The sequence below is a fragment of the Mustela nigripes genome, chromosome 18, assembly GCF_022355385.1.
Source record: "Mustela nigripes isolate SB6536 chromosome 18, MUSNIG.SB6536, whole genome shotgun sequence".
NCBI classification, from domain to species: Eukaryota; Metazoa; Chordata; class Mammalia; order Carnivora; family Mustelidae; genus Mustela; species Mustela nigripes.
This window is the reverse complement of record NC_081574.1, coordinates 38,373,881-38,388,702: the sequence shown is the minus strand read 5'-3', so window position 1 is coordinate 38,388,702 and position 14,822 is coordinate 38,373,881. Positions and strand designations below refer to the sequence as shown.

General features: G+C 40.8%; 2 protein-coding genes across 5 annotated transcripts in view; both read right to left on the bottom strand.

The window, feature by feature from the left end:
* Positions 1–255, bottom strand: part of POMK (protein O-mannose kinase) — a 22,475-nt gene extending 22,220 nt beyond the window's left edge. Inside the window, exon 1 of one of the 3 annotated variants that reach the window (XM_059384528.1) lies at positions 203–255. The gene's annotated coding sequence lies outside the window, so the exon portion shown is untranslated. Of the gene's footprint in view, positions 1–173 lie in introns of all 3 variants that reach the window. The other 2 variants (XM_059384533.1, XM_059384529.1) reach the window with 2 other exon arrangements.
* Positions 256–8,239: 7,984 nt separating this feature from the next.
* The window catches only part of FNTA (farnesyltransferase, CAAX box, alpha), a 31,602-nt gene continuing 25,019 nt past the window's right edge, over positions 8,240–14,822 (bottom strand). For both annotated transcript variants that reach the window (XM_059384148.1, XM_059384149.1), the window contains exons 7-9: positions 10,186–10,248; positions 9,131–9,302; positions 8,240–8,872 (exon numbers count right to left, since the gene is read on the bottom strand). In XM_059384148.1, the coding sequence (XP_059240131.1) occupies positions 8,750–8,872; positions 9,131–9,302; positions 10,186–10,248 (358 nt within the window). In that variant the 3' untranslated portion in view covers positions 8,240–8,749. The remainder of the gene's footprint in view (positions 8,873–9,130; positions 9,303–10,185; positions 10,249–14,822) is intronic.

Sequence of the window (14,822 nt, the reverse complement as noted above, 5' to 3'; positions counted from 1 at the left end):
AAGCCCGGGGCGGGCCCGCCGCGCCAAGGTACAGCCGGGCCGGGAGGCGCGACGCGGAGGGGCCGAGGCGGCCTCCGGACAAGGACAGACCCCGCAGGAAGCCCAGGCACCCTCCGCAGCCGCCCTCGGCCCCCGCCCGCCGCTACCCCGCGCTCCCTCACGCGGAACCTCACCGCCACACCTCCACGCCAGCCGCGCCTACCTGCGGCCCGGGTCGGATCCGCGGCCTCCTGCGCAGGCGCGGCCGGAAACCAGCCCCGGCAGGGCGAGCGCGATGCCGCCCCCTGGCGTCCGCCTCCGGCCACGCACCTGGGGGCCGGCGCAGGCCGGATTCTAGCCCAGGTGCGTCCACCGCTCTCCTATTCTGGCTTCTCTCCGAACCAGTGAGGACAATGAGATGTTGACCTAGTGTTAGGTACCCCCAAAATGGGTCCCCCAATAATGGGTTCGAGATTATAGGAGCGAGATGGCTAAAAAGTGAAGGTCAAGCAAAGCTTTATTTTGCGCCAAGCATCAAGAATCAGACCCACCGTCAGACAGACCAGTTGGGGTCGCCCCTTACAGAGGATGACCCCTCCCTGCTTTCCAGACTAACTTTTATAGAGCAAAGGCCGTGTGGTTGGGCCTGGCCACACACAGGTGGCTAATTGAATTACAATTCACCCCACAGTAGCCATGGAAACCAGGCTGGTAGCTAGGAGACAGTCTGTGGCTGGCCTGACCCACCCTTGTATTTGAGCTTTGTAACCTGAGTCTGGTTTCCAGGACTTGTTTTTAAGTCCTCTGGAGGAAGGGGAGCAGGGACTGTTTAAGGGTTAAACAACAAAGTTATTGTTTGACCTCAATGGAAGCCTCTGGCTAAAATAAAAATATAAAATAGGTCCTTGCAACCAGTTTTGTTTTAGTCCGGAGTCCCAGCCTGCTGCTCGCTATGGTGGAGGGGAGATGGAACATCTAGATCTTTCAAAAAGCTTCCGGTCACTGCAAAGCGGGGGGGTCTCCGAAGGGAGCCTTCAGAGCATACGCGGATGCTTCAGATCTCCAGGGAAACTGTTAGAAGGGCAAATCCTCGGCTCCATCCCACACCTGGAGGCAGGTAGGGTCCAGCAACTTGCGCTTTAACCAGGTCTCCGGGTGATGCCGAAGGCCCCAAGGCCCTGGTTTTTATTCATGACTTTGCGTAGCAGAGTGATACTGCTATGCGTCCTGCTCTAGTAGCACTGACCGTACACGGGCTTTAGGTGGGTTTTGGATGGAGGAAAGCATCATTAACAGAAAAGGTAGCATAAGGAGAAGACATTTTGAATTTGTAAAGGAATGGGAGTCCAACCTAATATCCAGTAGGACCTATCATCTTTGGGGGGGAATAATAAAGATTCCCCCCATTTATAGGAATTACCTGCCTCAGAGGATCCTGTGATGCTTTAGAAAGGGATGATCTCTCCAAGACAGAGAACATACTGAGGAAAGAAGAGAGCCAAATCTGAGCTCATGGAAACTTAGATTTCAGGATTAGAGAAAGTGTAAAGCACAAAGAAGCTATGAAAGCCAGTAAGAAGAGATTTCAAGGCTGATTCCTGGTACGATGGAGAAAACACATGAAAACTTTTCTCTCCCACCAAACACCACTATAAAACCTGAACAGAACTCATGGCACAGCTATTTGGGGTCTCTGAAAAGCAACTATCTCCAGCTGGATCAAGAAGAATGCCAGAATTGGAAGTACCACTGATTGGTACTTCCAAAGACAATGTTATTGTCTTTCCTCTGGTATCCTCAAACCTGGCTCAGTACAGCCCCAATTCTGGAAGTGAGTACTGATGGGCAGAGAGAGACCCTGAAGAAACCGTCTGGTCTGGCTCATAAAGCAGAAAAAGAAACTTCAAAACTTCAGAGACAGTGGAGAAAATCCTGGGTTTTTTTCCTTCTCTTTTTACTTAATTTCCTTGCACCCCAGCCTCCAGTCAGTCAATCCTGTGTCAGGAGCAATGGCAGAATCAAAAATGGCAGGCAGCAGAAAACTGCAGGAGCCAAAACTCTGGAACAGAGTAATCTTCCTCTCGATTCAGTGAAGCTGCAACCCCAAGAGGGAAGAGAGAAACTGCGTTGCTTTTTGTTTGTTTTTCTGCTGCTGTGGCACAATTGTGAGAGTGGGCAGTTGCTTATCAGAAGCGGAACTTTTCTGGTCAGAGGACCAAAATGAAGTGAAAAGTAAGGGAAAACAGTGCAAAAGGAGAAATTCAGGAAAGCAATCCCATTAAAACTGTTTCTGAACTCTAGAGCTCACCTGTGACCTGCACACCATAGATCCCATTCTTTTTTTTTTTTTTGTAAGATTTTATTTATTTGACAGAGAGAGATCACAAGTAGGCAGAGAGGCAGGCAGAGAGAGAGGAGGAAGCAGGCTTCCCACTGAGCAGAGAGCCCGATGCGGGGCTCGATTCCAGGACCCTGAGATCATGACCTGAGCCTGAAGGCAGAGGCTTTAACCCAGGGGCCACCCAGGTGCCCCCATAGATCCAATTCTAACTGGTATATAAAGACTTTGAGAACTATGCTAACGGATAGCTTTCTGCCCAGGTTCCACACTAGCCGCTGTGTGATGCACTCATGAGACAGATCCAAATAGCACTACAAAATATTTGAAAACTGAACTGCCTTTGGAACATAGCCACAGAAGAAGTGTTGGAACATAGGACCCATACCTAACTATATAACAAGTGTTTGTTAAAATGAAAATATCGACATTCTCCTTAGGATTTAAACAAGAATCAGAGGATCATGACACTCAAAATGCCCAGAAATGGAAAATTACAAGGCATATGAAGGATCCAAAAATCTCAACTTGCATGGGAAAAGACCACTGACAGTCACCAATGAAGAGATGATTCAGATGTTGGGATTATTTGACAAAGACATTAAAACAGTTATACAAATGCTCAATCATGAACATTCTAGAAACAAAGTTAAAATAGAAGGTATTCGTAAAGAAATAGAACTCAAGAAGAATTAAACATTTTAGAACTGAAAAATACATAACTAAACAGACTTTACTGATCCAAGGGCAGAATGGACATGACCGAGGAGAGTCATTAAACTTGAAGAGAGATAAGAGAAATCATTTAATGTGGCCAAAAGAGAGAAAAAGAAGGAAAAATATGAGCAAACCCTCAGGTGCCTGGGGGCCAAAAATAAAAGGTCTAATATTCTTGTCATCTGAGCCCCATAGGAAAATAGAAAATACTAAAAAACTACTTGAAGAAATCGTGGCTGAAAATGTACCAAGTTTGGTGAAAAAGTCAAGATTCAAGAAGCTGAGCAAGAAAGATAAATTCAAGACACACATACCCAAACACATCAAAATCAAATTGCTGAAAACTAAAGACAAATTAAAAATTCTGAAAGCAGCTAGAAAGAGAGAAACCCGTAAGCAAACAACCATCCTAATGACATATTTCTCACCTGAAGTCACACAGGCCAGAAGTAGTAGCACATTTTTTAAGTGCTGTAAGAATTATACATCTGGGGGCGGATGTATAATTCAAAGCCTGCTTTGCCCTCTCTCTCTTGCTGCCTGCCTCTCTACTTGAGTTCTTCTTGAGTTCCTTTTTTCCTTTTTTTTTTTTTTTTTTTTTAAGATTTATTATTTGAGGGGCATCTGGGTGGCTCAGATGGTTGGGTGTCTCACTCTTGATTTTGGCTCAGGTCATGGTCTTGGGGTGGTGAGATTGAGTCCCATGTGGGGCTCCCAGCTGGGGAATGGGGTAGGGGATAGTCTGCTGGAAGATTCTCTCTCTCCCTCTGCCTCCGCCCCTCCCCCTGTTTGCTCTCTCTGAGAGCACACACTTGCTCACAGAGGGGAGGGGTTAGAGGAGAGAATATTCAAGCAGATTCCCCACTGAATGCAGAGCCCCATGGGGACTGATACAGGGCTTGATCTCACTGCCCATAAGATCATGATCTGAGCTGAAAACAAGTCAGATGCTTAACTGACTGAGCCACTATTTTTTTTTTTTTTTGAGCTCCTAAAATATGTTTGACATTTGAGTGCAAAAAGTATAAAATTGTCTGATGGGGTTTTTGATGTAAAAGGGTGTAACATAAGACAACTACAGCATAAATGGTAGAGGGTAAGGAAACCTATATGGTTATAAGGTTTCTAGAGTAACCACTAAAAACAAAATAAAACCAAACAAATCACAACAGAGGATAACAGGAAAATCTCCTAGTACTTGGCAATTAAACATACTTCTGAATATTCCATGGGTCAAAGATGCTGTCAAGAAGGGAAATCAGAAAACAATTAAGCTGAATGAAAATGTAAAATATCAAAATTTCTGACAACAGTAAAAGCAGTTGCTTGAGGAAAATGTATAGCAATTGGTATGAGTGAAAAGACAGAGTTGACATGTTAATTGGAAATGGTAGACGAAAACACTGCGTATCATACATTCTTATAAGAAAAAGAAAATGCATGTATGTCCCTTGCTGAAGTGTATGATATTCTGCAAGATTAAAATCTACTGCCAAGGGGCACCTGGGTGGTTCTGTGGGTTAAAGTCTCTGCCTTCGGCTCAGGCCATGATCCCAGGGTCCTAGGATCAAGTCCTGCATCAGGCTCTCTGCTCAGCAGGAAGCCTGCTTCCCCCACTCTCTCTGCCTGCCTCTCTGCCTACTTGTGATCTCTCGCTCTGTCAAATAAATAAATAAAATCTTAAAAAAACAAAACAAAACAAAACAAAACAAAAAAAACTACTGCCAAGTCTTTACCTCTGCAAAGTAAGGAAGGGGGTTGTGAATGAATGCAGGGAGACTCGTTGTGTGTCTGTCTTTAGTGTTTGTCTTTTTAATTTTTTTTAAAATTTTTTATTTTTAACTTTTTAAACATTTTATTTATTTATTTGACAGAGAGTCACAGTGAGAGAGAGGGAACACAAGCAGGGGGAATGGGAGAGGGAGAAGCAGACTCCCCACTGAGCCAGAAGCCTGATGCAGGACTTGTCCCAGAACCCTGGGATCGTGACCTGAGCAGAAGGCAGGCTCTTAATGACTGAGCCACCCGCCCCAGTGTTTGTCTTTTTTTAAAACATGCATATGTTCCTTTTATAGTTAAAAAATACTAACATGGGGGCCACTGGGTGGCTCAGTCAGTCGAGCGGCTGCCTTCGGTTCATAGCGCTGGGAAAAATATTAGAATAAACCAAATCAAGTAGGAAGAAAGAAATAATGAGAGAACTCAGTGAAATTATTTTCTACTTTTTTTTTTTTTAATGAAAAGCTGTTCAGACCCACTAATTTGATATAACTGCCTATTAATGGGTTACAACCCAGGTTGAAAAACATTGATTTTTAAAACCTCCAGGGGGAAATAAATGTTCTAGACTTTCTTAATTTATAAGTTAGTGTTTAGAATATAACCAATCATAAAATTGAGTGTAAGGTCTTTTTAAAGGATGTAACTAGCCAAATTTGTATCCCTTTGTGATCCTTTCCTGACATCACCAGGCAGATAATCCCTTCCGCTTCTTTGTTCCCAAATAATATTTCTTCAATAGTCAATAAACATTTTCAAAGTACCAAAGCACATAGCATGCTGTTGGCCTCTCTCAAAATTGAGGTCCCTGAGGACAGATATGGTGGTGTCTTACTCTTTTCTAAATCCAACTTTTATTAAAATGGCAGTTCACATTTTTCCAAGTCTCTGTAGTCTAACTTAATAGAAGACATCTAGATCTTCACATTTACTTCTACAATCTGTTGCAATATGGTGTGTTGAAGTATATGAAGAAAATTCAGGCTCATACACACAAATATATAGTTGGAAAGGGAATATTTTCATAGCCTTTTCATAAGTTGTGATACTTATGATACTCTGATACTACACCCAAACATGACAGTGTAGTTTCTCAAAGGTTAGTTGGGATGTAGAATCTGCAAACTTATCTATGAATCTGCAAACTTTTTGTACTGGTAGGTCTTATTATCTGAATGGATTATAAATGCATGGTAACATCACAGACTGGTCATTTGGAAAATATTTTCTTTCAGTTATGCAGCTCTCCCAACTGTTGACACATTTAAACAGTACCAAAACTAAAAAAAAATTATTCACTTTAATACCATGTTGATTTCATTAGAAAGGTCGGTGGTAGGTATTAGGAAGCTGCCAGGCTTACCATGTAGATTAAAATTTTTCATATGACAGCTCAAATTCTATCACTGCCAACAAACTTGCAGTTGTTTCCTATGACAAACTGAAGTGACAAACTCTCGTTTGTTTTTGAGAAAACATATGCCAGCCATTCAAGTATGAATAACCAGTTTAGCAATTTTTCCTTCAATAAAAGTGGTGTTCCGTGGAAAGTGACCTGTTTGGCCCTCTTCACAATCGCACAAATGCTTTTCTTCAAAACAACCAAAAAGATACGCTATATGCACAAACCCATTCAAACAAAGTATTGAAAAGACAGAGTACTGTGAATAAATTATATAATTACTGACTCATCAAAGACATCCTTCCGTGATTTATACGGCAGTGAAGAACACAGCAGCTACTAAATACCACTGCCTTGTTTCTGGGGTAAGGCACCAGCAGTTGTACCCACCATTGTTTTGCACCAACAGTGCCAATAGCAACACAGTGACAGTGTTATCAGGCAAGTAGTTTGGAACTAGCAGACCCCTCCACGGACCACATGTTAATTAACATGCATTGTGAGGCAAGGGAAGCGGATGTGCTTTCATGTCTAGTGAAAGGAGTGTGCTGCCAGGTGTATGCGTCCGGTTGCCCATTAGGAGATGTCCTCACCAGGATTAGCCGAGCCTACAGTCTTCATACATTGAAGTCCTAGAGCCTCCTCACCTGATTCCATACCCACTAAGCAATCTTTTGATAAACAAATTGCCACTTGAGGCAGAAAATGCCAAGTGAGTAACTGTTTGGTCTGCTTCAGTTACATTTCTCAATATAAATTATGATTTTTATTTAAAAAAAAAGTATCATATGATACTTCATATGACAATTCTAAAGAGAAAATCAGATTTTTTTGAGTCTAAAACCAGCAAAAACATGTAAAATGTTAAAAGTATTACTTCCTAAATTCTTTTTTTTTTTTTTTTAAAGATTTTATTTATTTATTTGACAGACAGAGATCACAAGCAGGCAGAGAGAGAAGGGAGGAAGCAGGCTCTCCGCAGAGCAGAGAGCCCTATGCGGGGCTCGATCCCAGGACCCTGGGATCATGACCTGAGCTGAAGGCAGAGGCTTTAACCCACTGAGCCACCCAGGCGCCCCAACTTCCTAAATTCTTTATTTTATTTTATTTTTTTTAAAGATTTTATTTATTTATTTGACAGAGAGAAATCACAAGTAGGCAGAGAGGCAGGCAGAGAGAGAGAGAGAGAGAGGGAAGCAGGCTCCCTGCTGAGCAGAGAGCCCGATGCGGGACTCGATCTCAGGACCCCGAGATCATGACCTGAGCTGAAGGCAGCGGCTTAACCCACTGAGCCACCCAGGCGCCCCCCTAAATTCTTTAGAAGCCTATGCTACTCTATATAAATTTCTTTAGTTGGAGTTTGATGCTTTCACAACAAAAATTCCTTGTTGATGAAGTGAGATTATGTGCAGGTACAGAGAACTAACTTGTTCAATACTTCAACTCCATTCTAGCTTATCTTCCTGAACTGTGGAGGCCAGAAAGCTATCAACTACATTTTCTAGATTCCTCTGCAGTTAAGAGTTTTAGATGACATTTAGGTTCCTTCCAATCTGATGTACTAAAGTGAGTGAGGCTTTAATTTGGAACAAGATTTAAATTTCCCTTCTGTGGGAAGGGAAGCAGATGTGCTCACAAGGAATGTGGCAGAGGTTGACAGTCCTAGAGACCTAGAGTCCTAAAGTCCTAGGGGAACAGCCTCATTCAAAAGTTTTCTGATCCCAGAATCTGACGGCCCGGTTCTACAGCGTGGTTTGGGGATATATTTCTGGAAGATCAGGTGATTATTCTTTGAGCTATCTATATGCCTTAATAAACCCTGCAGGTCTAAACTATCTTGAGCAGATTTTGTTGAAGACAAGAACTGACCAATTCACATTCTAGTAACATTTCCTTTCACGTGATCATGTTTCTGTTTTATATAGTTTTATGCCAATATTTTCTTTCTCAGTGGCTTTTCCAAGCTGAGACAACATCCCATGTACATAATTAAATGCTATTCAAAAAAAAAACAAACTACCATGTCAAGTTTTAGGATACATCTATAATTTTATTACAAAATCATTCTTTTGGCATTAGTTGGTTACAGTGATAGCAAGATACTGTGAGTGTGACATAGCAGCTCTAATGTAACATTGCATTCCCTGCTTCCTGAACCCAAATTTAAGTTATCTTATATCCATTACATACAAGTTACTGCGTTCATTAATGCTGCAAATCCTGAATCATAGTTCCTTTAGGGAGGAGCTGATGCTAAGGGATTAGAGTAAATGTTGGTAAGTCTACAAAAGTTCCTTCATCAGACTTTGTTTCTTCTCCCTCCCCCCAAATTACTTTGCTTTAGAATCAAATTACTAGTCTGAATAGCAGCAGCACCCAAGGAGCATCACACTTAGTTCTTGTTAAAAAGCAATTACCTGTGCAATTGCACGTTTTATACCACCGGCAAAGGGAATGACTGCTTTAGTTTTAAACTCCTGCATTAGAGTCTCTTAAAAAAATAAAAGCATTCCACTGAGTTCTTCCAGATGGTGTTATTGCTGTACATTTGTTGGTGGGTCACTCTCTGTGCTGTGTTTACTTTGAAGGGATCTTCCAATATATCTCCAATATTCCTTTCTTATAGTGTCCTTTTCTTTAGCTAGAATTTCACACAACTGAAAATGAAGAACAAAAATTCTCTAAAGATAATGGGCAAATCCCAGCCAACACAGTTAAACTCAGATCATGTTCAAACGAGATCCATCATTAAAATCATACATTGTGTTCACTAGTGATGTGGGTTTTGCCCTCCACAGTGGAAATCGTCCTGCCCTGAATTCTTGAGTGAACACGCTGAAAGGGCATGAATATAGTGGCATTGCACGGACCAAATTCTGAGACACCAAGAACAGTGTCTGGGTGTCTTGACTTACCTCTAATGCTTTATTAAGAATGTCCTCCTTGTTGTCACATTGGTTTTCTAGCATGTCTTCATAGATATCCACGAGAAAGGCAATTAGGTAAGGGGAACTGTGACTTGGTTGTAAATCAAGTAACTGATTTAACAGATTCGGATATTTGGAAAGACCACGATCCTGTAAAATCCTAAAAAAAAATTATTCTCAATTTTGAGAAGAACAAAAATAATAGAAAGATCGTAAGAAAATGACCTCTGTAACGTGACCAAGAGAGGAGACTTATTTTGAATGAATGAAGTTGAAACTAAATGAAATTTTTAAATTATGTGTGAGTTTTATTATGGATGATTATGACCCAAGTATAATTAAAAAGAATAATGAAACTCAAAAGAGATCATTTGTAACTGAAACTACAACACACACAATTAAATCAGAAAATAAACCATCTTCTTAAAATGAAAAAGTGAAGGAAAAGAATAAGAGAGATGTTTCTGTTTATTCTAGAGATGGTTCCTTATTCTTTTAGCTCTCCAGATATTATAGGCCCGAACCCTGGATACATCTCCAAATGTGACTGGGCTCCATACTTTAGGTTCTTCGGGTCTCCAGGGAGATCTCTAAGCTCAAAAAGAAGCCTGGTTTTATCAGTGGCCAGCCAAGTGAAACCTTGTCAATTTAAGGAATGAGAGAGAAATGAAAACAGAAAGGTTGGCTATGCATCCCATGCAATCTGCTTGTAAGTATGCTTTGTCTTTACTATGTTCCTGAGATAAATAGAAACTAAGTGTGTATATCCCATTCTTTGACATAAGACTATAGGATTCATAAATATATTATAGTTGCATTGTTGTTTAGTCATGGACTAGTCCAAAAACACTGCTGGTATGTGCTTGGGGGTTAAAAGGCACTATTTTTGTGTGCCACAATCTAACACTGCTATAACTTCTTTTAGATCCAGAAAAATGGAAAATTCTTTAGTATCCTTTGGAATCTGATTAACGGAATATATTCAATGATACATCGTATTAGCAGGTGGTTTTTATATAAAACAATCTAAAACAACCTCTTACCCTTTCAAATAGTTCCATGCACTTTCATTATGTGGTACTAGTTTGATCATTTCCAGAGTGTACCTGTAAGAAAGAGACCATGAAGAAATATGTGTATAATTTTAAGAGCAGTGCAATAATTAGAAACAGTTTTAATAAGATGGTAACAAGGCTTGGATATGCGCTTTCATTTATCTTAGTGGGCTATGACTAGGTCTGAGTCATAGCTAAATTAGAAGCCTTCAAGTCGGTTTTACATAGATTCTCCCTCTTGTTTTGTTTTTTTTTTTTTTTTTTTTAAAGATTTTTATTTATTTATTTGACAGAGAGAGGTCACAAGCAGGCAGAGAGGCAGGCAGAGAGAGAGGAGGAAGCAGGCTCCCTGCTGAGCAGAGAGCCTGATGTGGGACTCGATCCCAGGACCCTGAGATCATGACCTGAGCCGAAGGCAGCGGCTTAATCCACTGAGCCACCCAGGCGCCCAGATTCTCCCTCTTGTAAATTTGTAACCAATTCTAGCCAAGGACAGCTAACTAATATGAAGGCTAAATTCACAATAGGAAAATAAACTGATGTGAGGTATTTCCTTTAATTAAGGCTTTCCCTTTGAAGAAAATGTCAGCTAAAACAGGTATTCCTTTTATTGGTAAAGCAATCTTGAGAAAAAGTCCAAGATCTACTTATGCCCAATAAATTGAAATCATTCAAAAAGGAGAACTATGTATCTTAGGAGTCGTAATAAAAAACAGCACAGAAACTTTATAGACAAAGAATAAAAATGAGAAATCAACACAAATGTATATTTTTTATATTCTAAAACAAGACAACTAGTTAACTATGATGTGATCACCAGTCAAAATGGACACTCCCGGGTGCCTGGGTGGCTCAGTGGGTTAAGCCATTGCCTTCGGCTCAGGTCATGATCTCAGGGTCCTGGGATCAAGTCCCGCATCAGGCTCTCTGCTCAGCGGGGAGCCTGCTTCCCTTCCTCTCTCTCTCTCTGCCTGCCTCTCTGCCTACTTGTGATCATTCTCTGTCAAATAAATAAATAAAATCTTTAAAAAAAAAAAAATGGACACTCCCCTTTCTTTTCCCTTTAACCAGATTATTAAATACAATTTAGATCCAAATACAACAAATTTCAAGGGAGTGGCAGAATTTAGCTTCACTACATACTTGCTCAAATGAGTAAGTCACTCACTGACTAAAATTTAGTAATCTTGGTTTTATTGCTGTTTTATTTATTGTCTTATTACTGTTACAATAGCATTCCCCCCCGACCCCCCAGAGTACAGCAGTCCTCCTTTCTCTACAGGATAGGTTCCCAAACACTCAGTATATGCCTGAAACTACAGAGTATCAAATCTTATATATACCATGTTTTTTCCTATACATCCATACCTCCAATAAAGCCTAATTTACAGGCACACTAAGAGATTAACCATAAATAGAACAATCATGATATACTCATTGTAATAAAAATTATTTGAACGTAGTCTCTCTCAAAATACCTTATTAGACTATATTCACCCTTCTTGTGATGATTTAAGATAATACAATGCCTACATGATAAGATGAAGTAGGTGAATGACAGGCATTGTGAGGTAGTGTTAGGCTATACTACCTAATGTCCCCAGGAGGATCATATGCTTCTGGACTAAAGCTGATCATGAGTAACTGAAACCGCGGAAGGTAAAACTGCAGGGAAGGGAGGAATATACTGTAACAATAAACTCATCCAGCACTACTGAAAGGGTTTTTCCAACTAATTTTGCATGGCCTAATATTTTCAGTTATTTTTCAAACCATGTACCTGCACGTCTTCACTAGTCACTGCAGAAGATTCTTAAATTTCATTTTGGCAATATATGAAGAATGTTATTCATATACATATGAACTAAAGATGATCTATTTTAATGGTTAAAATATGCACTTTGAGGTCAGAGTTCCTAGCTTCTTCTTCTTCTTCTTCTTCTTCTTATTATTATTATTATTTTAAGTAATCTCTATACCCAACATAGGGCTTGAACTCACAACTCCTCGATTCACAACTCCAAGATCCAGAGTTGCATGCTCTACCAACTAAACTGGCTGGCTGTCCCAGACTGCCCAGCTGCTAATCCTAACCCCATCAATTATTACCTGTGTGCTCTTAGCCACATCACAGAACTACTCTGAACCTCAAGTTCTTCATCAAGTATCTCACAGTGTTGTTATGAAAATTAAGTAAGAGGGGCACCTGGGTGGCTCAGTGGGTTAAAGCCTCTGCCTTCAGCTCAGCTCATGATCCCGGGGTCCTGGGATCAAGCCCTGCATCTGGCTCTCTGCTCCACGGAGAGCCTGCTTCCTCCTCTCTCTCTGCTTGCCTCTCTGCCTACTTGTGATCTCTGTCTGTCAGATAAATAAATAAAATCTTAAAAAAAAAAAATTAAGTAAGAATTCCTGGCATGTAGTAAGTACTTAATAAATGCTAATTGTTGGGGGCCCTGGGTGGCTCAATCAATTGAGCACCTGACTCTTAATTTTGGCCTGGGTCATGAGTTCAGTGTTGTGGGACTGAACCCTGTGTTGGGCTCCATTCTCAGTGCAGAGTCAGCAGGAAAGTCTCCCTCTCCCACTAAACAAAATAAAATCGTTAAAAAATAGATAAGTGTTGGGGGCGCCTGGGTGGCTCAGTGGGTTAAAACCTCTGCCTTCGGCTCGGGTCATGATCCCAGAGTCCTGGGATCCACATCCAGCTCTCTGCTCTCTGCTCAGCAGGGAGCCTGCTTTCTCCTCTCTCTGCCTGCCTCTCTGCCTACTTGTGATCGTGGTCAAATAAATAAATAAAATCTTTAAAAAATATATATATAAGTGTTAACTATTATTTTTTAAAGGTTTTATTTACTTTTTTTTTTTTAAAGATTTTATTTATTTATTTAACAGGGAGAGATCACAAGTAGGTAGAGAGACAGGCAGAGAGAGAGGAGGAAGCAGGCTCCCTGCTGAGCAGAGAGCCCGATGCGGGACTCGATCCCAGGACCCTGAGATCATGACCTGAGCCAAAGGCAGCGGCTCAACCCACTGAGCCACCAAGGTGCCCCTAAAGGTTTTATTTACTTAACAGAAAGAGAAAGTGAACACACAAGCAGGGGAATCAAAGAGGGAGAAGCAGGCTTCCCCTGAGCAGGAAGTCCGATGTGGGAGTTAATCGCAAGACCCCGAGATCATGACCTGAGCTGAAGGCAGTGGTTTAACTGAGCCACCCAGGTGCCCCCAAATGGTGACTATTATTAACAGTACTAGTAGTAGTCATGAAAATATGGCCATGATATATTAAGTGAAAAAACAATGTGTATAATACCATTGCGTACATTGCTGTGTGTACATGTTTGCAAATACACTTAATAAGGCTTGAAGAATCCACACTAATTGTAGCTCACTCTTAAGAATGGGGTATAAGGGGACGTCCAGATGGCTCAGTCAGTTAAGTAGCTGCCTTTGGCTCAGATCATGACCCCAGAGTCCTGGGATCAAGCCCCACATAGGGCTCCTTGCTCAGCGGGGAGCCTGCTTCTCCTTCTCCCTCTTCCTCAGCCCCTGCTCATGTGTACTCTCTCTCTCTCCCCCTAATAAATAAATTAAAAAAATAAATTTAAAAAAGGGGGGTATAGGAAGAGAGAGACTAAGAGATTTTGATGTTTTACTTTACATAACTCAGAAGTTTCCTCCTACAACCAGACTGCATTACTTTTATAATAAAAGGGAAAAAAGTAATCAGATAAATCTATATTCTTTAGAGTGCGCCTGGGTGGTTCAGCGGGTTAAGCTGCTGCCTTCGGCTCAGGTCATGAACTCAGAGTCCTGGGATCGAGCCCCGCATTGGGCTCTCTGCTCAGCAGGGAGCCTGCTTCCTCCTCTCTCTGCCTGTCTCTCTGCCTGCTTGTGATCTCTCTCAATAAATCTCTCTCAAAAAATTTAGTTAACAAACTAAATTCTAGATAACTAAAGCTACTCTTAGCATTTTAAATATTTCTTTTACCTCTCTTAATGGTATAAGCCTTAAATATGAAAAACTCTCAGATTTTCTTTTTAAATGATTTTTTAAAAGATGTTTGTTTTTAAGTAATCTCTCTACTCAATATAGGGTTCAAACTCACAATCCTGAGATCAAGAGTCACATGATCAACCAACTGAGCCAGCCAGGTATCCCTGGAAAACTCTTAAGATTCTTGACTAACTATTTCTATTTGTTAACAGAAAACCAGCAATGTGCCTTTGAAGACTAGGAGAAGTTTCCATTTTTCACTCTTCATGCTCAACTTTTAAGTATCTTATTACACTTACCTATGAAGCATGTTATAGTAAATAAGGAATATGTAGTATCTGAAGTCCATAATTATTAACTGGGTTAATTCAAGGAAGAATAACCTGAGGCGTTCTACCTTTACACAAAAAAGCTACTGAACTCTCTAAAGGATGACATTTTATTGTCTTTTGTCCTAATCTTCACAAAAGAATACCAACTCTAAAAAAAAAAGTAATATATAAAGGGCTGGACGATGAGTCTGGATGATGAGTAATTTTCTCTACTCAAGCCCCAGTATTGAGGTTTAAGAGTAATAAAATTATTTCAGTAAGTTTCACTGCTACCCCTCAGATCAATACTATTCAACCGA